The 21,547-nt window shown below is 50.8% G+C and overlaps 8 protein-coding genes across 8 annotated transcripts; 5 read left to right on the plus strand and 3 right to left on the minus strand.

The window, feature by feature from the left end:
• Positions 1–1,406: 1,406 nt before the first annotated feature.
• N7473_009469 (NADP-dependent isocitrate dehydrogenase) lies at positions 1,407–3,673 on the minus strand (the record flags this gene model as incomplete). Its single annotated transcript, XM_057155408.1, has 7 exons — positions 1,407–2,331; positions 2,396–2,432; positions 2,505–2,643; positions 2,723–2,756; positions 2,823–2,833; positions 3,023–3,058; positions 3,353–3,673. 7 exons carry the CDS (start codon positions 3,671–3,673, stop codon positions 1,407–1,409), a joined length of 1,503 nt encoding a protein of 500 aa, XP_057006538.1.
• A 1,303-nt stretch (positions 3,674–4,976) lies between these two features.
• Positions 4,977–8,840, minus strand: N7473_009470 (C-1-tetrahydrofolate synthase). Its single transcript, XM_057155409.1, has 5 exons — positions 8,254–8,840; positions 8,160–8,180; positions 8,063–8,100; positions 5,470–7,997; positions 4,977–5,347 (listed from the first exon to the last, which is right to left on the minus strand). The coding sequence occupies exons 1-5, from the start codon at positions 8,618–8,620 to the stop codon at positions 5,239–5,241; spliced, it is 3,063 nt and encodes a 1,020-aa protein (XP_057006539.1). The 5' UTR covers positions 8,621–8,840; the 3' UTR covers positions 4,977–5,238.
• A 412-nt stretch (positions 8,841–9,252) lies between these two features.
• Positions 9,253–10,481, plus strand: tif34 (translation initiation factor eIF3 subunit i; the record flags this gene model as incomplete). The annotated part of the gene is made up of 4 exons (XM_057155410.1): positions 9,253–9,279; positions 9,348–9,866; positions 9,948–10,064; positions 10,122–10,481. The coding sequence occupies 4 exons, from the start codon at positions 9,253–9,255 to the stop codon at positions 10,479–10,481; spliced, it is 1,023 nt and encodes a 340-aa protein (XP_057006540.1).
• Positions 10,482–11,928: 1,447 nt separating this feature from the next.
• Positions 11,929–12,411, minus strand: mbf1 (multiprotein-bridging factor 1; the record flags this gene model as incomplete). Its single annotated transcript, XM_057155411.1, has 2 exons — positions 11,929–12,183; positions 12,256–12,411. 2 exons carry the CDS (start codon positions 12,409–12,411, stop codon positions 11,929–11,931), a joined length of 411 nt encoding a protein of 136 aa, XP_057006541.1.
• A 1,197-nt stretch (positions 12,412–13,608) lies between these two features.
• N7473_009473 (O-methyltransferase) lies at positions 13,609–14,494 on the plus strand (the record flags this gene model as incomplete). Its single annotated transcript, XM_057155412.1, has 3 exons — positions 13,609–13,659; positions 13,708–14,394; positions 14,450–14,494. The coding sequence occupies 3 exons, from the start codon at positions 13,609–13,611 to the stop codon at positions 14,492–14,494; spliced, it is 783 nt and encodes a 260-aa protein (XP_057006542.1).
• A 570-nt stretch (positions 14,495–15,064) lies between these two features.
• N7473_009474 (VOC family protein) lies at positions 15,065–15,556 on the plus strand (the record flags this gene model as incomplete). The annotated part of the gene is made up of 1 exon (XM_057155413.1): positions 15,065–15,556. The coding sequence occupies one exon, from the start codon at positions 15,065–15,067 to the stop codon at positions 15,554–15,556; it is 492 nt and encodes a 163-aa protein (XP_057006543.1).
• Positions 15,557–15,980: 424 nt separating this feature from the next.
• On the plus strand, positions 15,981–17,082 carry N7473_009475 (SH3 domain-containing protein; the record flags this gene model as incomplete). Its single annotated transcript, XM_057155414.1, has 4 exons — positions 15,981–16,216; positions 16,278–16,686; positions 16,742–16,972; positions 17,027–17,082. The coding sequence occupies exons 1-4, from the start codon at positions 16,160–16,162 to the stop codon at positions 17,080–17,082; spliced, it is 753 nt and encodes a 250-aa protein (XP_057006544.1). The 5' UTR covers positions 15,981–16,159.
• Positions 17,083–17,731: 649 nt separating this feature from the next.
• On the plus strand, positions 17,732–21,326 carry N7473_009476 (ankyrin repeat domain-containing protein; the record flags this gene model as incomplete). Its single annotated transcript, XM_057155415.1, has 3 exons — positions 17,732–17,842; positions 17,909–18,443; positions 18,499–21,326. The coding sequence occupies 3 exons, from the start codon at positions 17,732–17,734 to the stop codon at positions 21,324–21,326; spliced, it is 3,474 nt and encodes a 1,157-aa protein (XP_057006545.1).
• Between the last annotated feature and the right edge of the window lie 221 nt (positions 21,327–21,547).

Consider the following 21,547-nt stretch of genomic DNA (forward strand, 5'->3'; position numbering starts at 1 on the left):
AACCAAGCGCTGCAATTGGCCCAACCAACCCTGTCAACCGGCCGCATTAGGAAAGTGAAAGTCTGTATGGACGATTGCGTCAAGGAGTCGGAGCGGATCAACTAGACCACCTACACTGCCTAAAGTTTGTATGGTGTGCGGACAGCCGCCAGTGACATGGGATGAATATTATAAAATTGGGTGGTGTCTATTGGTGTAAGATAAAGTTGTGGGGTTGAGTGAGATCTACTGGGGATACAGCGATGGTTGGTACTGTAGTGGGTGGGATTCTTTTCCCCTCCTCCCCGAGGCTTGGCCGATAGGAATTCCGAGGCCGAACCTTGAATTTCTTCGTTTTCCACGGAACCTACCCCGAATTAACCCAAATTCTAGTGGGATTCTTGAAACTCTGTCATGTCGTGCTGGTCGATGATTGCATCTCTCAAGATTTTGGAGTCAAAAGAGTAAAAGTTAATACCCCATCGAACCACTATATCTCCACCCATCACGACTCGTTCCAGGCTCTACAAGGATCTGGATCTCTAATCACATCTCCGCTTGACAAGTTGACACAGGATGGTTATCGTAGCTAATCACGGTTTGCTGGTGATCTTTTTCCGTAAGAGGGCATCGCACGATCGCACGATTCAAGTCGTACGGTGGAGCACGTACTTTTGCGACTCGTGTTGTGGGGGCTCTTTCCTCCTTCGTAGATTCTCGGAGGAATTCCTTATGGATACTCGGGGAGGCCGAAGATCGACGCCAGGATGTTCATCATTGATTCATGCATATTTTTGAGTACTGTTCCTGTTGGATGAATGCAGGGGGATAAGATAGCCTATAGCCCCTGCGATCGGCCGATTGCCGATTGTCGGGGGATTTCGATGTGGCGTTAGCCACGGAAACCACTGGCATGTGTCTTGCCATGAGATGGATACTGTACATAGTAAGTGGGAAATAAGATTGGGGCGAAGGTTATTCCGAGTATTGGGGCCTGGATGGGCCTGGATGGGCCTGTGGGCAGTTGGCTGTTGGTGAGTATCTTGGTGATTGCAGTCTGGGCCGATGTACAGTAGTCTCTTCCTAAACAAGCGAGAGATATAGAGTTGGTGGTTGAGATCAAAGCAACTATTAGTTTTCGCCGCAATGTACTCGGTATCTCTTTCTGTCATGATTCTGTTGATTCTGTTGAGAATGATTACATTCCCAAGCTTGCTCACTTACGAGTAAGACTATCGTCTATAAAAATCTACACATACACAGCACTAGAACACTTTTGATATCAAAGAACAAAATTTTTATTCGTCACAGCTGTACATAGCTCATGCTACACCAGACTCATCGCGCAGTAGCCCCATATCTAACCTGGGGTAAAACGCAGATATCATAGAAAAAATGCATTATAAACATGGGGGAAAAATCAAAATTTACAGGCGGGACTTGAGGTTAGCCTTCAGGCGCCGCTCAACGGCAGCCATGTACTCGTTGGTAGTAACCCAGGCCTCACGGTCCTTGCGACCGCAAGCAAGAGCCAAATCCTTGGTCATGATGCCCTCGTCGTTGACGACCTCAACGCAAGCGCGCTCGAGCTCCTCAGCGAAAGCAACGACGTCCGGGGTGTCGTCGAGCTTGCCGCGCTGGACAAGACCGCGGGTCCAAGCGAAGATGGAGGCGATGGGGTTGGTGGAGGTCTCGCGGCCCTTCTGGTGCTCGCGGTAGTGGCGGGTGACGGTGCCGTGGGCGGCCTCGGACTCGAAGGCCTCGCCGGTGGGGGTGACCAGGGTGGAGGTCATGAGGCCGAGGGAGCCGAAGCCCTGGGCGACGATGTCGGACTGGACGTCACCGTCGTAGTTCTTCAGGGCCATGACGAAGCCACCCTCGGACTTGATCATCTGGGCGACCATGTCGTCGATCAGACGGTGCTCGTACCAGATGTTCTTGGCATCAAAGTCCTTCTTGTAGTCGGCCTCGAAGATCTCCTGGAAGATATCCTTGAAGCGACCGTCGTAGCGCTTGAGGATGGTGTTCTTGGTGCTCATGTACAGGGGCAGACCCTTCATGAGGGCCATTTGGAAAGAAGCGTGGGCGAAGCCGCGGATGGAGTCATCGGTGTTGTACTGGCACTGAGCAACACCACCGCCGCTCTGGAAGTCGTAGACCTGGACGCGCTCGGGCTCACCACCAACAGGGGTGTAGACCAGCTCGAGCTTACCGGGGCCGGGGATGACACGGTCCTGGGCACGGTACTGGTCACCGAAAGCGTGACGGCCAATGACGATAGGCTTGTTCCAGCCAGGCACCAGACGGGGGATGCGGGGAATGATGATGGGCTCACGGAAGACGGTACCGCCGCTGAAAGAGGATGTTAGTTGATTCGTTCAGATGGAGAAACCTCTAGTTCAGATTGGAATCTTACAGGATGTTACGGATGGTACCGTTGGGGGACAGCCACACTAGAAGGGGACAAAATTAGCATTCAGACCGAGGGTGATACACGGAATAGTCGGTGAGGGACGGAAGCGTACTCTTCTTCAGCTTGAACTCCTCAACACGGGCCTCATCGGGGGTGATGGTGGCACACTTGACACCGACACCGTACTTCTTGATAGCCTCGGCGGCATCAATAGTGACCTGGTCATCGGTCTGATCACGGTACTCCAGACCCTAAAAACAAGCGAGATGGATTAGCCCGAGATCTTCCCTAGGGGCGACGTCATCAACCGGGTGAAAAGGAGTAGCTCACCAGATCGTAGTACTTGAGATCGATGTCGAGGTAACTTGATTAGGTTTTAGTGACATGTCGGGGATGATCACACTCGGTAAACATAGGAAGCGGCACTTACGGCAGAATCAACTATTAACACAAAGTTAGTCTCAGTCAGAATTTCAGGGACAACGAGCCAATGTGATGCATCAATCCTGCATCCATGCGGAACCGCAACCGCAATTCGGGACGATCATGCAGGACTGGGCCAGAACCGGGCCGATGAGGGGGGGGAAATAAGGATGATTGATAAGAAGAGGGGGAGATCCCGAGGCTTACCTTTTCCCTAATTTCTTGCCAGATGATACGGGTCATCTACAATCAACAACCATTCGAGTCAGTCAATCAATGCTTTCTCGTGAGTCACAGTCAATCACATCTCTTTGTTGATTCGGGCTGGCTGATCTTTCTCGTGCAGCGTCATCGGGTGGATTGTTGTTGGCACATGATACCACCAGAGGAGTGGATATTCATCCCCGTATTTCCCCGCGTCCGTCAGGGACCAGGGACGATAACCACACCCGAGAAAGCACGAAGCGAAGCGAGCTTGTGACACACGCCGAGCCCAGAGAGTTTAAACTATAAAAGGGAAGGAAAGTCCAGCCATACCTCATCACCATCCAGTTCCACCACTGGGTTCTTGACCTTGATCTTGCTGCTTTCGGAAGCCATGGTGCGGGATTGAGAGAGGTACAGAGAAGGAGTCGATCCGGACCAGCGGGAAGACGCGGCGATGCGGGTAGTGCGAGGAAGACGGAGGGCAGAAGAGAAAGATCTCTGAGGAGAAGAAGTAGAAGAAGAGGTAAAGGACGTTGAAGAAAGAAGACGAGCAGAAGAAGAAGAGAGAGGGGCAAAGGCAGACGGAGGAGGGGTCGCCAGGGACCGGCGCGCGAAAGCGGAAGCGGACCGAAGGGAGTGGGAGTTCATCATCGTATAGGATGCGATTCGCAACTGGGCAACAAAGCGTCGGGAAGTCAGCGTATGCGGGTATCAAGAGAAATTGGAGCTTTCTGTTTGGTGGGATTGGCCGAGTTGGGGCGTAGCAGCTTGGGGGGGAATTGGATAAACCGGAGGGAAGCACTCGGCGAGAGAGAACAACCGAGGGAAAAGGCAACGATATTCGGCAGAAAGGAGAGTTGCGGCAGTGGAGTCGGAACCGCCTATCCCCGGCTTTGCCGCCGGACACTGGGTACAGTAGTAACGTTGTGCTTTTTCTCTGGTTGTTCGCTCTCTCTCTGTCTCTCTCTCTGTCTGTTTCTATTGAAACTGTTCACATGGTTCGCAGTCACAGCAGAAATCAAGACAGTATTTCCGACTGGAAATCAATCATCCGGAGAGGGGGAGGGGGAATAGGGTTGAGGGGGGCCAGCAAGACACTCGCATCTGAGGGTCTCTCTCTCTCTCCCACTCGCTCTCCTCTCTCCCGTTAAACGGAGATGTCTCTGGAGAGGTGGAAAAAAGCCGGGGCAAGACGGGACAGTCCGGAATAGCGTAGACTGCTCCAGACAAGGCAAATGGGGACTGGGGGAATTACCGAGCGGACAAGTGTGGACGGAGTGGACGAGATGGAGCCCAAAGGAAAAGCAACAACCAACGGAGTCGAGGAGACCAACTCTCGAGTTGTTCAGAGGGGGGGAGCAGGAAAAAGCCTTGTCCGGTGACTTTTTGCGTGGTTTGCTTGTTAGCCCAGGAAAGTGAAGTTTCCTTTATTTCTGTCGAATTCCGCTGGGAAGAAGCGCCGAAGCCGGACGTCACGAGACAGGCAGGTAATGTAGACTAAACTATGAACAACACGGAGGTGTCGTAGTAACGGTTCTTGGAGGACTTGGGATATTTGTTTCCTAGGTTCACCCCCCTTCCTTATTTATGTCCCGGTGGAGGCCTCGATGACACTTTTTTTGATCTCTGATCTTTGATCTCTCCCCCTGGGACTACTCCAGACGAGGGTTCTTGACTCACGATCGCGGTCCCTGGGCGAGTCACAGAGCTCGTAGCGCTACCCACACGACCCGCTGCCAGGCGGTTTGCGGTCGCGCTGCCGGAGCTCGGAGCGTCTCTCCGCGGCCTCACCGAGAATGGGCCACTAGACCACGGGAAACATTCGCCCGAGTAATACGATCATATAATTGATAAGCCTACTCTGGAATCAGGGTATGCAGGCGACTTGGCTTCCAGCGATCATTAACCGGTACAGATCACGGTACGCAGACTCGGAGATTCATACAAAAAAGAACTGATCAGTATTCATTATATTGTGCCTTCTCAATATCCCCATGGTAAAAAGAAAATCGACTTGGCTTCCGGTGTTGAAAGATTTCTCCGTCTAACTTCAGACCTGCTCCGATCGGACGCCAGATTATCGTCGTAGTTGTTATGTGTTGAAAAAAAGGGATCCCCTTATAGACTCGTAATTCACTCCCAAGGTCCAACCAGGCCCCCCTTGCCGTTGTATATACAAGCTGCCAAATTCTATCCAATCCGATCATAAACCGACTCTAGAACAGTCCGTCAATCTCACCAGTCTCGGTGTCAATATCCACATTCAGGTAACCCGGGGCAGTGGGCAGACCGGGGATGGTTTGGATATCGGCGGCCAGAGCATACCTAGAAATCATCAAAGTTAGCACGTGATCCCACCATCGGGGACTGTCATCCTTTTTTTGGCAGAAAGAGATGTGGGGTCCCCAGAAATGGACAGAAAAGGGGAGAGAGGAGAGGATGCTTACAGATATCCAGCACCAACGGCCAACCTAACATCCCGAATGGGCACAGTGAACCCAGTAGGAGCACCCTTCAGAGCGGGGTCGTGACTGAGCGAGTACTGCGTCTTGGCAATGCAGATGGGCAGGTTGGAAAAGCCCTGCTTGGTATAGGTATCGACCTTCTTCTGAGCGAGCTCACTGAACTCAACCTTCTCCGCACCGTACATAGCCTGGCCGATGCGCTCAATGCGCTCCTGGATGCTGCCGTTCAGATCGTACAGCAGCTTAAAGTCCTTGGGCTTGGAGCTAGCGGCGAGAACGCCCTTGGCCAGGTCAACGGCACCTGCTCCACCCTCAGCCCAGTGGTTGGCGGGGATGGCGTCTTCCGCACCCGCAGCGATCGCCTCCTCCTTGATCACGTTAATTTCAGCCTCAGTGTCAGTCTCGAAGCGGTTGATCGCGACGACAACCGGCACGCCGTACTGCTTGGCGTTGGCAATGTGCTTGCGCAGGTTGACACAACCGGCGCGGAGAATATCCACATTCTCGGTGCGGTAGATCTCGTGCAGGGCTGCGCCCGGGCTGATCTCGGGACCGCCGCCGTGGACCTTGAGAGCACGGACGGTAGCCACAATCACAACGGTATCGGGAGACAGACCGGACGAACGGCACTTGATGTTGAAGAAACGCTCACCGCCCATGGTGAAGTCGAATCCTGCCTCGGTGACCACGAAACCGGTCTTGGCCTCGTGGTCCTCATCGGGCTCGGTACCGGCTAGCTTCAGAGCCAGCTTGTCGGCAATGATGGAGCTAGCACCGATACTGATGTTGGCGAAGGGACCGGCGTGCACCAACACGGGGGTACCCTCGAGACTCTGCATGAGGTTGGGCTTGATCGCATCCTTCATCAGAGCGGCCAGGGCACCACCAGCGCCGATGTCGTCGCAAGTAACGGGGTCACCGCTGCGAGAAGTAGCGACAACCATGCGGCCCAGACGCTCGCGCATGTCATCCAAGCTGTTGCTGAGAGCCAAAATGGCCATGCACTCACTGGCGACGGAAATGTCAAATCCGGTCTCGCGGGTGTGACCCTTCTCGGTGGCGGCCTGGCCAACGGTAATACCACGGAGGTGACGGTCGTTAACATCAAGAACACGACGCCAGGTGATGGTCTCGGGGTCAATGTCAAGACGAGCGAAGCGGCGGATCTCCTCCTCGGTGAGGTCATCGGGGTTGGTCTTGTTGATTCCAAGCTTCTTCAGTCTCCGGAACATAATGGGCTTGAATTCACGCACGCCCTTCTTGACAGGAACAAGACGCTTGTAGAGAGCTCCATCCTTTTGAGTAGCCTCATGGAACATGCGGGTCTCAATGGCCGCGGCGAGAAGGTTGTTGGCGGCAGTGATAGCGTGAATATCGCCAGTCAAGTGCAGGTTAAACTCATCCATGGGAATGACCTGACTGTAGCCACCACCAGCGGCACCACCCTTAATACCAAAGGTGGGTCCTTGGCTGGGCTGGCGGACGTTGGCAAAGGCAATGCGGTTCAGATGAGCACCCAGAGCCTGGGTAAGACCAAGTGTAGTAGTCGACTTGCCCTCGCCAAGCGGAGTGGGAGTAATACCGCAGATCAGAATGTAACGACCATTGCGACGGTGAGAGAGGCGGTCCAAGACGTCGAGGCTGACCTTGGCCTTGGTGTGGCCGTAGGGCTCCAACTCGTGAGGAGCAATGCCAATCTCGGATCCAACGGTGGTGATGGGCTTGGGGTACTGAGCCCGGGAGATGGCGATATCAGAAGGAACGGGAGTCTGCAGCTTCAGAGGCAAAGGAGTGACGTGACGGTCCTTCTGCTTCTCAAAGTAGGCCTTGGCCGCGGTGACCACGTTCTTCAGCAGCATGGCCACGGTCATGGGACCAACACCACCAGGGACGGGGGTGATCTGCGAGGCCACTTGGAAAGCGGACTCGAAATCAACATCACCGACAAGACGCTCACCAGACTTCTTGGTCGCATCGGGCTTGTAGTTGATACCGACGTCGATCACGACGGCGCCGGGCTTGAGCCAATCGCCCTTGACCATCTCGGTCTGGCCAATGGCGGCGACAACAATGTCGGCGTTCTTCACAACGCGGGCAATGTCGGGGGTCTTGGAGTGGCACACCGTGACGGTAGCGTCGGCATTCTTCAGCAGATAGCTGACGGGGCTGCCGACGATGTCGCTACGGCCCAGAACAACGGCTTCCTTGCCGGCGGGGTCAACCCCGCTGGCCTTAAGCAGCTCCATGACCGCGAGCGGAGTGCAAGGAGTGAACAGGGGACGTCCACCACGCTTAGCCAGCTCTCCAATGTTGATAGCACCAAATCCATCAACGTCCTTCTCATCTGCAACGGCCGAGGTGATGGTGTGCTCGGACATGTGGCCGGGGAGGGGCAATTGCACCAGGATACCGTGGACGGAGGGGTCATTGTTGGCCTTGGTGATTTCCTGGACAAGCTCCAGCTCGGTGCTGGATTCGGGAACATTGATGAGGGTGCAGATGATGTTGGCCTATGAATGGACAGGGTTCAGTAAGCTTATCGGTAGGGCTTCATCTGGAGGAGGGGCAATCTCACCTCTTGAGCGGCCTTCAACTTCATCCGCACATAAGTGCCTAGGACAAGTTAGCACATAGTTCAAGTTTACCTGATTGTAAGATTTAGCAAAACTAACTGGAATCAGACCGGTTTCCAACTGTACATCAGAATATAGGTTAGCCATTGTCACCGCTGTTTCAACACTATACTCCATTGTACAAGAAGCTTACCCTGGAAGATCACCAAATTCGGCTTGAATCGAGGATTGGTCGCTTGTGTCTTCTCAATCTCAGCCTTGAGACCCTCGCGGATGCTCTTGGCAATAGCGGTACCGTCAATCTTGGACGCCATGATTGCGGAGTTGGCAAACGTGCGATGAGAAGAGGCGGCCGAGAGACTTTTAAATGCTGGACTCAGTGGAGACCAACCAGTCAATAACGACAACGACGGTACAGCAATTCCTCGAACCCCTCGTGCGGAGGAAAAGTGGCTGAGAGGGAGAGAAAACCACGGAGAGAGGGTGCGGAGACGAAAATTGGCCGCTCGCGCTGCGCAGGAAAAGCGACAGCGGGGTCCCGCGGCGGGGAAGAGTGGCATGAATATTATTGCTTCTTTAGGGGCGAGAACCCTCGGAGCTCTCTTGCTGCAATTCGGGATCTCAAGGAATGGGAGTTATAATGGCTGCTTCAATGCGGCAACATGAAGGAAAAGATCGGAGTAACAAGCTTCCCATCTCATCAGTAGCTTTTGTTCCCCCTCACACCTTGTGCTCCTTGCATTTCGTTGTTGTTCCCTTTACTCGGCTCACATGGGAGGCTCTCGGGGGATTCCAAGGGAACGCGTTACAACGAGAATTGGTGGCCTGAGGCAGTCAATGCCGAGAGACTGGACTGGACCGGACCAGAGTCACGGGACCTGAGAGGCTGACATGAGTCATTCGGATCGGAAGATTGTATCTCCATCAAAGCTTTGTAGGGTTAGGGCTGGAGGGGCACAGTCACGTGTAGATACCGGAATATTGTTTTCTCCGGAAAGCGGGATTCGATACGGCCAAGTCTTGGCGCTGAGTGGCCGAGTGTGCGATGAAATTCACTAGTCAAAGAAAGTGAGGTTGACGAGATTGACCCCCTCCGGTATACCCGCCTCCTTTGAACCCCTCCCTCCTACGCCGATCCACCTCGAATTCTATCTCGATCACCGGTTCGAATACTTTTGTCGCACCGTCCAAGATGCGCCCTATTCTGTTGTCGGGCCATGTGCGTGCCATCTTTGCCCCGTTTGGACCTTCGAAGAAACTAACCGTAGCCGTGCGGCACTTCTCCAGGAACGGTCCCTGACCCAAATCAAGTTCAACAAGGACGGCGATCTCATCTTTTCGACTTCCAAGGATAAGGTTGTGTGCGCGTGGTGGTCCGCCAACGGCGAGCGTCTCGGAACATACTCTGGTCACCAGGGTGCTGTCTGGACTGTCGATGTTAGCCCCAACACCGTCCTCCTCGCTACCGGTTCCGCAGATAACACCGTTCGGCTATGGAACGTCAAGACTGGAGAGTGTGTGAAGACCTGGGATTTCCCGACGGCCGTTAAACGGGTGGCCTTCTCGCCCGATGGATCTAAGCTGCTGGCCGTGACGGAAAAGCGTATGGGTTTCCTGGGTACAATTGCGGTTCTCGATATCGCGTACGGTGACGGCGAGCTCAACAACTTGAATGTTCAGGCTGAGGAGCCTAGCTTGCGCATTACCTGCGAGGACAGCAAGGCTACTGTGGCGGGGTGGAGTTATCTGGGCAAGTACATCATCGCGGGACACGAGGATGGCAGCGTCAGCCAATATGACCCCAAGGTACGCCGAGCTTTATATTTTATTCGCGCGAATGGGTTACGGAAGTCTTGACCGGAAGACTAACAACCATTTCCAATCTAGACCGGTGACCAGCTGGAGAACGTCCAGGCCCACGAGTTCGACCACCAGATCAACGACCTCCAATTCTCTCCCGACCGCACCTACTTCATCACCGCTTCCAAAGACAAGTCTGCCAAGGTATGCGCCTGAATCTATATCGTTCCAGTACCACCCTGCTAACATCTCCCCTTCTAGCTCATTTCTGCCAGCAACCTCGCCATCCTTAAGACCTACGTCGCCGATACCCCCCTCAACTCTGCTTCCATTACCGCTAAGAAGGACTACGTTATCCTCGGTGGTGGTCAGGCCGCCATGGATGTCACAACCACCTCTGCCCGTCAGGGTAAGTTCGAGGCGCGCTTCTACCACAAGATCTTCGAAGACGAGATTGGCCGTGTCCGTGGTCACTTCGGTCCCCTCAACACCATCGACGTGCACCCCGCCGGCACCGCATACGCCTCCGGTGGTGAGGACGGTTACGTCCGTATCCACCACTTCGACAAGCCCTACTTCGATTTCATGTACGAGGTTGAGCGGGAGCAACTGCGGAAGTAAGCGAAAAGAAGGCTTGAATAGATGAACGGAAATATAACCCGGAGAGGGAAAAAAAAGAAAATCATGATTGATTCTTTTCTCAATCATTGTGCTGTCTGTCTGGATGTGTTTTTACGATGCGAACAAGAGACTCGGGGCAGTTTATTTTTCTGTGCTTTTGCTCCCCCGAGTCCCGCATACGGAATGAGATGATGACCCCTCCACCAAGGCACGGTTTCTCATTTCATTACTTGATTACAAGATCAACCGGAGTTGGTACCCCCCTTTGTTATTGATTTGGTTTTTAATAAAAGATGGCATGCTTCACATTCTGGGTTTCTGTCGAGGTAGCTGTCGTTCCGAAGGCTGGTTGGGGGTGTGTGGCCAGCTGCGGATGTGCATATCACGAAATAGACAATACGAAGTTTGCAAAACGTTCAACCTGGGCCATAATAACGAAGATGATCGTTCCCGTGTAAAGGAGAATACGAGGCGAAAGATGTAATAAAGAAGTGAGGTCCCGGACCATCACTATCGGGCATCAGCAAGGATCTGAGAAGAACGTTGATGGTACACTTTAATGTCAGCACGCATAAGTCTACGTCCTAAACTGGATTATCAAGTCTCTTCAGCGCCGTACCTAGCAAGTGGCAAAATGTTCATTCTCGTCATTGTTTTTCGGATGATACTAGAGGTGCGCGGGAAGGCAGCGATATATATTACTTAACTACGCCTGTAGGTATTACTGGAATTGCCTGTAGTACCCTTCCACCCTACCTACTTCAGAATTCTTGGAAAAGCAATCTGCAAAATATTATTTGAATTTTGAGCCTGTCGGATTTTCTCCTTGTGTGGATCAAGTAACGACATGGGAGACAGCTACAGTGTTCTTTCTTGAAATATGTGGTCAAACGACAAGTCACGGACACGCCGTCGGGCGATATTTCACAATCTTCCAATCTAACTCTCGTCCAGGTATGCCATCCTGGACCTATGCCCGTGCTCATGCCCTCATATCAACGCAACAGTCTGCTCTACCGCCCATTCACGGACTTCCAGGTATAGCGTTCCTTCTTCTCGGGATATACTAGGGATCTATAGTCATCTATATGGTTCAACAGGGATTGGCAACACACAGACTTCGAGATATCTCCATTTATACATTTTTTATGTAATTTTCTCTAAGCCCAATTCCATGCAATGGCCGACGCTAATACAGCCATCAGAAAAAGAAACCCATATAAATGGAAGTAGAGGAAAAACATCCCAAATCATCGAGACGTAGACTCCAAAATAAGACATGACGATCATCAGGAACGTAAAATCAAAAGACAACGAAATGCAAAACTTTAGTTTGACCCGGTCTCATCCCCAAAAAGAAACATAAGTCGCGGGCTCACCCCCGATTCGAGTTTACTTCTTCTTGGGGAACTTTTCGGCACCGATGTCAGAACCACGGAGCTTGATGTTAAGCACACGCTCCATGGCACCGAGGACCTTCTGGTCGGGGGGCGGCGGTACCGCGCTCGAAGTCCTGGATGACGGTCATGGTGGTATTGCACTTGGTGGCGAGTTCCTTCTGGGTCATCTTGTAGCCCTCCTCGGTACGGCGCTTCTTGATAGCGTCAGCGACGAGGTAGCCGACAGTCTTGGGCTTGATGATGTCGTCGCTGCGGTCGACCTTGGTCAGGTGCTGGCCTTCGGGGGCGCCAGACTTAGCGGCCTGTGTGGAACCAGTTGGTTAGCAAGGCTGTCAGTTCCTTTGTGGAGAGTCTGCAAACGAGATTGAACGTACAATGTTGCCGGTGGTGAACTTCTTCTCTGTGCCGAGGACGAGGCCAGAACGCTGAGCGGCGTTCAAGGCGCTCTTGCCCTTGACAACGGTCTCACGAGGGGCAACGCCACCGCGGGCCTTGCTGCCGATCTTCGTAACGGTATCCCATTCGCTCATTTTGACGGTTGATTAGGTGTTTTTGATGGTTGGAGAGGCGTGTGTGGTGGGAGAGAGGGTGGGGGATATAACGATGATCGCGTGAGGTTGAAGATGCAATTTATACAGCACAGAAGCTTCTCGAGTTATGAGGGTGGGGAGTCATGCACTAGTCCACTTTAGGCTTAGTGCGGGCATAGCCATTGAGGGCCCGGCTTCTATGGTTAACTCCGTCTATACAGTACTGGGCTTCTTGGATATAGTGGCGAAGAGATCAGATTTTTTCTTATTCCCGTTCGTTTTATAGTATGTTATTACTAAAGTACAGTGATTGAATTATGGTGTTCTCCGTCGCCAAAGGGCGCTCGCTTGTGCGAAGTGGAGGAAGACCCTTGCCACATCTCCTATTATTGCCATCCATCAGCCATCACTCCTAAGACTCTGTATTCATGCCTGGATTACTAAGTCTCTCTATGTTGGGCATCTCTCTGCATCTTATTTTAGCCAGCGAATTTTGGGACTTCCGGTGTCTCAAAGTCTTGATCTTTTAAATCGAATTGTCGATTCGAGTGATCTCACTGACCCACTTGATGTCATACTGCCCTGGGCATCCAGTCGCGTATTCAATCACCACAATGTTATTAGGCTGGTTGAAGTATCTTGAGTAGACTTGCATAGCGATACTGAGGATTTATTCACTTCACCAGATGACTCATTGTGTCCAATAACTAACTAACATCTATCAGTCGGCAAACCCACGTCGCAGTCCTATTCGAGTCCCCGACTTCCCCACTACGAGGCTGAGCGCTGCTACCGTATATTTCTGCCTTGGTGCCTTAAAAATGACCACAAGTCTCACTACCTATTTACTATAGAGGACAGCCCTTGGTATGATACAAGCGATGCCCTATGTTTATCTGATTAACTTCTGATGTGGAGCTCTAAGGTTTAGTGCAGCCTTGCATTGCTGATCCGGTGTATGCGACCCTTCGGAGTAAGCTACCTAGTCCAGCTCCGAGCAGGATTCGGGGTTTCCAGATTTGGATCATGGATAATTCCATCGTAAGTCCGAGTTGTATGGCTCGGAAAGAATAAAGTATAAAGGATCGACACCAGTAGCCAAAATTTAAGCAGATCATCTCAGTGGATGAGAATCACATCAATTGACAATCTCAACACTTACTCAATACTGCTGCTTCTATATTCCTACTCTGCAAAATGTCTACCATCGCGAAGCCCCATGCACCTGAGCCTCAATCTTACTGCCTAGTAAGTCACTCCGATTGCCTTGGAAGTCAAGATACTAACAACTCACAGGACGGCCGAGAGGTTGATCTTCTGCATTACATCTACATGCGTCCCGACATAAAGGAATTGCGTGGCAACCCACAAAAGGTCCTCGTTGCGATCGATGAATACCACTCAAACCACAACATGCTCATCAACGTCGGCGCAGTCAAGGGGGCACATATCACCGGTCTTATTGCCGAGCACAAGCCATCGACCATGATTGAGCTTGGTGGTTACATTGGCTACTCGGCCATTCTCTTCGGTGACGCAATCAGAGAAAATGGCGGAAAGAAGTTCTACAGTCTAGAGAAAAACCCCGAGATGGCAGCTGTCGCGAGTCAACTGGTTGAGCTAGCCGGTCTGCGTGATTTTGTTCACATCATGATCGGATCTAGTGATGAACTGTTGGTGGAGCTTGTTCGTGAGCGGAAGGAGATTGATCAGATCGAGATGCTGTTCTTGGATCATTGGCAAGAACTGTATTTGCCTGACTTGTGGCTGCTAGAAGAACTAGGTGTTCTCGTTCAAAACAAGACTCTGCTTGTTGCGGATAATGTGATTATGCCTGGTGCTCCCCAATACTTAGAATGGGTGAAGGGTAGCCCGGCCCACAAGCGAGTGATGGTTGAGAAGTTGAACTTGGGGCCTCTGAGGCCTAACCCGAACTTGATCTATGAGACCGAGGTGCCGGTGTTTGAAAGTGATTGGGGAAAGGTATGTCTTGCGTCCTGAAGATCCTGTGAGACGGAATGTCACTAACGAACTATAGGATGGCCTGGCGATTACCAAGGTAGTTGGAGAGGTAAAGGCTTGATAGATTTCTACCTGTGATGTCTCCGAACCCAGTTATACATCCGCCCTCGTGTGCATCGCATTTGTGAAGTTTGGGCTCGAACTCAACCATCTACTCGATGTTGCTGAGTAGTAGCCATACCATTTTCTGTTCATCTTCTCATAGATCCATTTTTAAGTATTTTGGTCACCGTCTCGGGGACATCACGACCACGATATGTTGTAAATGCCATTCACGATCAACTTAGTGAAGATGAATAAATTCCACTAGTAAATTGTGTCGGTCACTCAGCTATGAGGAGCAACATATTAGTCATTTCAATGGGAAACAATTCGTGATGAAGTTGAACTAGCATTCCGAGTCCAACAATTAGCTCATGTATAAACCTTCCAAACCTTAACCGTGACCCCGCTTTTCATTCATCAGCAATAGATCTGGACCCATATACAAATGTTCTCGAATCCCCTGCATTACAAATCGTAGTGTTCTTGAGGAAGATATTTAAGCTGAAAGTGTGTCGCTTGAGTCGCTCATCTCTAACCCCAACCCTCCATCAAACTGGGAGTCTCTGAACAGAGTCGATTCTTAGCCATGACTGCTGCTTCCGAACAGTCCGCAACAACTCTACCATCTTCGCCACTCGCTGCAGAGCCCGGCCAAGGCAGTCGCCCATCACCAACAAGTCATATTCGCATCGCACGACCATCTAGGTCACTTTCCGCCGCCGAGCGCTTTTGGAAAGATGGACTAGGCTTGTCTGTGATCTGGCGTTCAGATTCGGCTGAACATGTCGAAGGTGGTCACGAACTCCTCATGCTGGGCTGGCCAGGTGCATCGTGGCATCTAGAGCTGGTTCAGGTACATGAGGAAGACGATGTGGACATTCACCCTCGCCCCACGGAAGAGGATCTTCTTGTGATTTACCTCGATGGACTGGTTGATCCTGCCACGGTAGATGCTTTGGTTGGTGCAGGAGGAAAGAGAGTAGAGGCGCCGAATCCGTATTGGAATACTTGGGGGGTGACTGTTGAAGATCCAGATGGTTATCGGCTAGTGCTATGTAAAAGGCAGTGGAGTAATTGAGCGACTGATGGTTGATGTGAAGAGTTGATTGTACATAATGACAGTACCGCTTCTGAGTTGACATTACTTTTTCGTGAAGAATCTCCCCGCCTAGCGGATATATACCAGAAGAATCATCGAACATGAATTATTGTCCGATCTTGAATATGGTTGGAACCATTTCAAGTAGCATCAAACCTAATCTGATCCGGATCTCCCCCGTCCAAGTATTGATTCCCCGCTGGGTTCCAGGTACCAATACGAATACGAGGCCAATCTGGTACCCTCGGCCATCAGAAGATAGGAAAGTTCGAGGTGTTGCATAAGATGATGAATCGACTCGAGAATAGTAGGCTATTTACTAAATTCATAAGTATGAGTTATGCCTGGAAATTTTTGCAGTCTGGTGGACGATTGGAAGTCTTGGCCCCCCAGGCAGACAAGACATGTCCCGGCTGGGCAATCCACACCTGGCAACTCCCCGAGTCTCCCATCTCCACCAAGTCACTTCCTCTCCTCCCCTGTCTTTCGATCTGAACCCTTCGCATTGATCGGGACAAAGTTCTTTTCACCTTCAAATACTGCAAAGTTTGCCTTTAACCACACACTGCGATTCAGCCCACCATGGCGAGCGAGTTCCAGTCCGCCATGACCATCCGGTCGCTCCGCATACTCAAGAATGTATGCCCACCCCCTCATCATCTCCGGTTTACCTGAAAGCCACTGTACTCACCATGAACAGGAGCTGGAGTTCCTCGCAGATTCCGCCGTGATCAAGCCCGATCAGCTCAATGCTATCCTTGCACAACTGCCCACCGAGACCGACGCCCGCGCTGCGGCTGCGCGCCAGAACCAAACACCCCCTTCACCATTGCAGGTTCAGCCCCTGCCTCAACCCGTTCAAGCGCAGCCTCCTCCCGCCCCATATTCGCCCCCGGTGACGCAGGCGTCCAATCTCTCGTTGAACGAGAAGGCCCCTTCATACAATTCATACGCCTCCCCGCCCCCGCAGGCACCACCTGCATACCCTCAGGTCCCACCGTCTTTGGGTTTCGCCTCCGCGATGTGGGCATACACTCCAACTGACGCGGGTGACCTGGCGCTGGCGCAGAATGATCGTATTGTTGTCCTCGAGCATATGAATGATGACTGTACGTTGGGAAGAAGTGACTCCGTAGAAGACTCAAGAGCTAACATTACATGCAGGGTGGCGTGGTCGCAATGAGCGTACGGGCCAGGAGGGTATCTTCCCAAAGAGCTATGTGACCCCGATCGATAACAAGGGAGGCATCACCTCGCCGCCCCCGCCTACCAACTATGGAAATATGCCTTTGGCTGTTAGCCAGAGCGGATCCGCGCCAAACACCAATGATCCGGAGCAGAAGAGCAAGTTTGAGCAGAATGGCAAGAAATTTGGCAAGAAATTGGGCAATGCAGGTATGTTCATGGTATATCGTTCTTGTTGTCGAGGAGATCTGACCATAGTCGCAGCAATTTTCGGTGCCGGTGCTACTGTTGGTTCCAACATCGTGAACAGTATTTTCTGAACAGGACAGTTATATTGCTTGTTTTGTGTGACCTCATTTTGCTTGGGATACATCGCTTAACTCATATATTTCCCACTTCTCATTGGAAAGGCGTTGGTGGAATTGTTTTCTTTGGATGGATTGCTTGTTGCTTAATACAATGTCCATTCTTCAGCTAATGATTCAATTCTCTGCAATTCAGATTGTGAAATTGGTCCTCGTCTTGCTGTCACTAGTTCTTGGGCAGCAAAATTAGTACTCTTATCAATGAATGATCCAGTATGTTACTTTGAGACTTTGTCTGATTCATAATTAAACTCTTAAAACGTCCGTCTAGTCCTGCGCACCATGCCGTGGCCGCGATGTGGGCCGCAATTAGCGTCACGGCAGGCGATGCCTCTCCTAGCACGGCGCTTAAATACATGCAGGAGCATGTCACGTACTTTCAATCCTCGACAAAAATAGCGCCAGTCTACCGACGTGATTCGTCATTGTGTCAGCTGGGCGGTTCGGATAGAGAATGCCCCACTTCCTTAGCCATCTGTTTTGACCAGCGATCTGCGGAATAAAATGGGCGCTGCTGCTACTAAGACTAAAGAAGGACCGCGGTAGCCCTTCAAATTAAGTTGTGTCTAACAATGCTGTTGTTTTTCCTGGCCATTTTATACTCATGGCACGTGTTGGGTCGTCGCATCTAACTATATTATGTGTATTGTTTCTAGCGCCGGGTGTTTTGGCTGATGGTTGGGAGGATTTTACCAATAATCTTGCAACGGACTTGGTATGTATACCCTGCAGAGTCTGAAAGTTCTCAGGGCATCAATTATACTGACATCGATATTACAAGGCCCCTTTGATTACCCTCTTCGGCGAACGTCTCACCAAACAATTTCTCTCCGAGTCAATAAGTCTCCTCGACAACATAATTTTCGCCCTATCACCACTGGGAGTGTTAACCGCCGTTGTCTCCGTAATCCGAGTATGCGGTGGTTCTTCCCTTCGAGCTTTCATCGGTAGAGCGCAAGAAGGTCCCGCTGAAGCTGAGAGTGAGCTATTACCATGTGTGTCGGAATCTACGGCTGAGCTATTCAATGAAGGTGGTATATCGCGGGTCTTTGGCAGACCTAAGATTGTGGAGATTGTGATGTGGGAGAATGAGGATCCGCAGGATGGTGAGAAGAGTACGGAGATTGGAACGTTGCGCGATGCTTTGAAGAAGGGCGCCTGGTCTGCTCAGGGTTCGGGTGTCTCGGAGGATTTTTCTGATCCGAGTCATTTGCCTGAATTGGATGTTCCCAATTTATCCTTGAATAAGGGAATCAAGAGACGTGATCAGTTTTGGTTTTATTGTGTTGCTGTGGTAGGTGTCGTGATGCAAGTTGGTCAGTACACCTCGGACGAGCCCTCTACTAGGACACTAGACTAACATATCCCTAGGAGTTGTGATCTATGCTGCAATCACTGTATTCATATTTCCCGGGTCATTCGAGAAAGATGGCAAAGCTGTCCCAAGCTACGCATTCCCCTTCTATATAATCGGGACTCTTTTCCTCTTTATAGGAATGTTAGTCTGTGCGATCGTCATCGAGCGCTCTTCTGAAGAGTATTACTTCAAGCCAAACAAACCAAGCAAGATATTCTGGCTACAACCAGGAAAGCAGAATGTGGGCGACCAAGTATTCAATGCATTCATGGCCGTCAAAGAAGGATCGAAGTCAACCATGACAACGAAAGTGGAGTACATCAAGTCAGTTCGAGTTCGCAGATACGACGAAAGACATGTAGAGATTTACATGACCCTTATTTCTACACTGCTGGGATTTGTCTTTCAATTTATTGGACTCAGAGGGTTACACGCTTCTGTTATTCTTGCTCAGCTGGGATCGACTTTGGTTATGTCTATTTTACGCACATGTCTTCGAGCGGAAAGAATGCCGCAAGACGAAGATAAGATGAGAGACGAGCGGGAGCTTACATCTCATAAGCAACAAGAGCTCGATTGCTTTGCGTTCCATCTCAAGGATATTGGGTCGTTTGAAGTTCTTGCGCCGTCTCCTCCAGAGACATCTTCAACGGAATCTTCAAGCGAAGTCTATCAACCACATGCATTTTTGGTCAATCAACTGATACAGACCAGGGCTCGCCTTGCAGAGTTGACAAAAAGTCCGAGCCACGGGTTGATGGTTGGATGGGACAATATGCCAATTCGAAAGGCATCCCAGAATCTCGCCCTTGTTATCGAATCAACTATGGACCTCATGTCGAGCTGGGGAGTTGATTTTGGCAAACCCTTCGAGTTTCAACTGAACATTGAGTGTCAAACTTCACCTACGGAACGCAATTCAGGCATCCGGGGAAACTACTCAATATTTGCCCGAAGATGTGGCGATGCGCTTAGATGGAGCATTGACAAGAATGAACTTGAGGCCGTCCTGGGTCTTTGGGTGTGGTCTTTGTATAAGTCTGACGAAGGTTGGAAGCAGCCGCTCAATCGCATGGTTGGGCTCACCAGAGAGGAGACGGGGAAGGAAGCGACATATCTCCTCTTTCACAAATGGATCTTCAGGCAGACTGAGGCAAGATTGGTTTCTTCAAAGATGATTGATCCATCACGACGTCTATTTGGGATTGAGTCTGACGAGCACTCTTACGACAAAGATATTCTCATTGTCAGAACAGACAATGCGATCGAAATCATGGCTGCTCAGGACCTCTACATTCGATTTCTCCAAGTCGCCTTCGGATACTTGATTAACCTTGACGGAGAGACTTCTCTTAGCACTGGGTTTCATAATACAGTGTTTGCTCATAACACTCGCGTGGATGAGCTTGTGCAATGTTTTGAAAACTGTCAGATGGGGACTCGGGAAGATGCCCTAATATGCATAGTTCCCGTGTTGAAAGCTCAACATGTCTTACCAGAATTTGCGGCCGACTCACCTACCATGAAGAGAGACATAGAGGGTTTGATTGCGAAGAATGATTGGAAACAAGCTCTCCATCTAGGGCTGTGGATCTGCGAAAGGTGTGAGGGAACTGACTTTGAGTGCTCAGTCTACGAGCTTGGTTATCTTTGTCGCCGAGCTTTGTTGGCCAATGATAAGACGGCTCAAAAAGAAGGATTCTCATACATCTGCAGGATTCTCAAGTCGGACATCAGAACAGATTTTCTTCGGACGCAAAGAATATCACCACCTTCAAGCTGGTCAAGGTCACCGGAATATCAGCAATGGTGGCTTTCATTCTCGAGCCAGATGGGATGGGTTGCATTGCATATCACCACGAATGTCTTTGGCTTGCGGTGGATGCAACAATTTCTAAAGCAATGTGACTCCTCCAGAGGATTCGAAGTGCCTGATCCACGGGACATGGACCCAGAACGAGCTCAAATTGGCGCTCGTGCTATGCAGGAATGGCTTACGTTGAGCCATATTGATTTTGTGCGTGATTTTTCTGGCAACGACGATGAATTATGCTTCGCATGGGCACTCAAAGGGAGACAATATGTTCTTGTATACTTCATCTTAGTGAGATGGGCTGAGCTTGGTGCTGAACACCCCATGCTCATCCGGCAGGCGTATATCATTGCAGCCCAGCATCGCTCAAACTGGGGGATCCAGGTACTTCGACGACAGGGTGCAGATATAGACATCCTCACTCATAGCAAAATGTCTGCATTAGTCGAGATCATAGCCACTGGAGATATTGAAGCTGCCAAGACGCTTCTTGACAACGGTGCAAATCCCAACGGGAGCGAGGACGCTCCAGAACGAAGACCTTTACTTTTGGCAGCCCATGCTGGCCTCACAAATATGGTTGAACTACTCTTACAATATGGTGCTTCGCTGGAGATTCTGGATAGCGCGGGACTATCTGCTCTCCATTGGGCTAGCAAGGCAGATCACCTCGAGACGACTCGGTTACTGCTGTCCCGTGGTGCGGAGGTGGACAGATTCGGATCTGATGAAAAGACTGCTCTTCACTCGGCTATGCTGGCAGATCAGCGTCCCATGGTAGAGTTGCTCATTGATAATGGGGCGGATGTTAACATACCAGAAGGAACCTATGGACAAACCCCGTTGATACTCGCTGCAAGATCTTCCTTCGTTGATCTTGTTCGTTTGTTGCTATCAAAGGGCGCAAATCCTCAACTTCGCGACCGAGGAGGAATGACTGCCCTTGACTGGGCCAAGAGCAATAGTTTCCAAGAAATTACTGCCCTCTTGGAAGAAAGAATGAGGCAGACTTCGACTACTATGAGTTGAATGAAATAAGATTGAACCTTAGCTGGCTAAGGGAAACACATGTCCAAGATGTCCACCTATTTGTTCCGAATATAGTCTAAAGCCGTTGAAAGGTCAGCTTAAGATTATTACGGCTTCTCCAAACACAGTCGTTTCCAAATTTGAATAAGGTGTTCTATATAGATGTTCATGTTAGTCTGTAGAAGGTGGGTCCCTTGTAGGTTGATTAGTCTTCATGCAGC

The sequence above is a fragment of the Penicillium subrubescens genome (assembly GCF_028828155.1).
Source record: "Penicillium subrubescens strain IBT 31985 chromosome Unknown utg000006l_segment0_segment0, whole genome shotgun sequence".
NCBI lineage: Eukaryota > Fungi > Ascomycota > Eurotiomycetes > Eurotiales > Aspergillaceae > Penicillium > Penicillium subrubescens.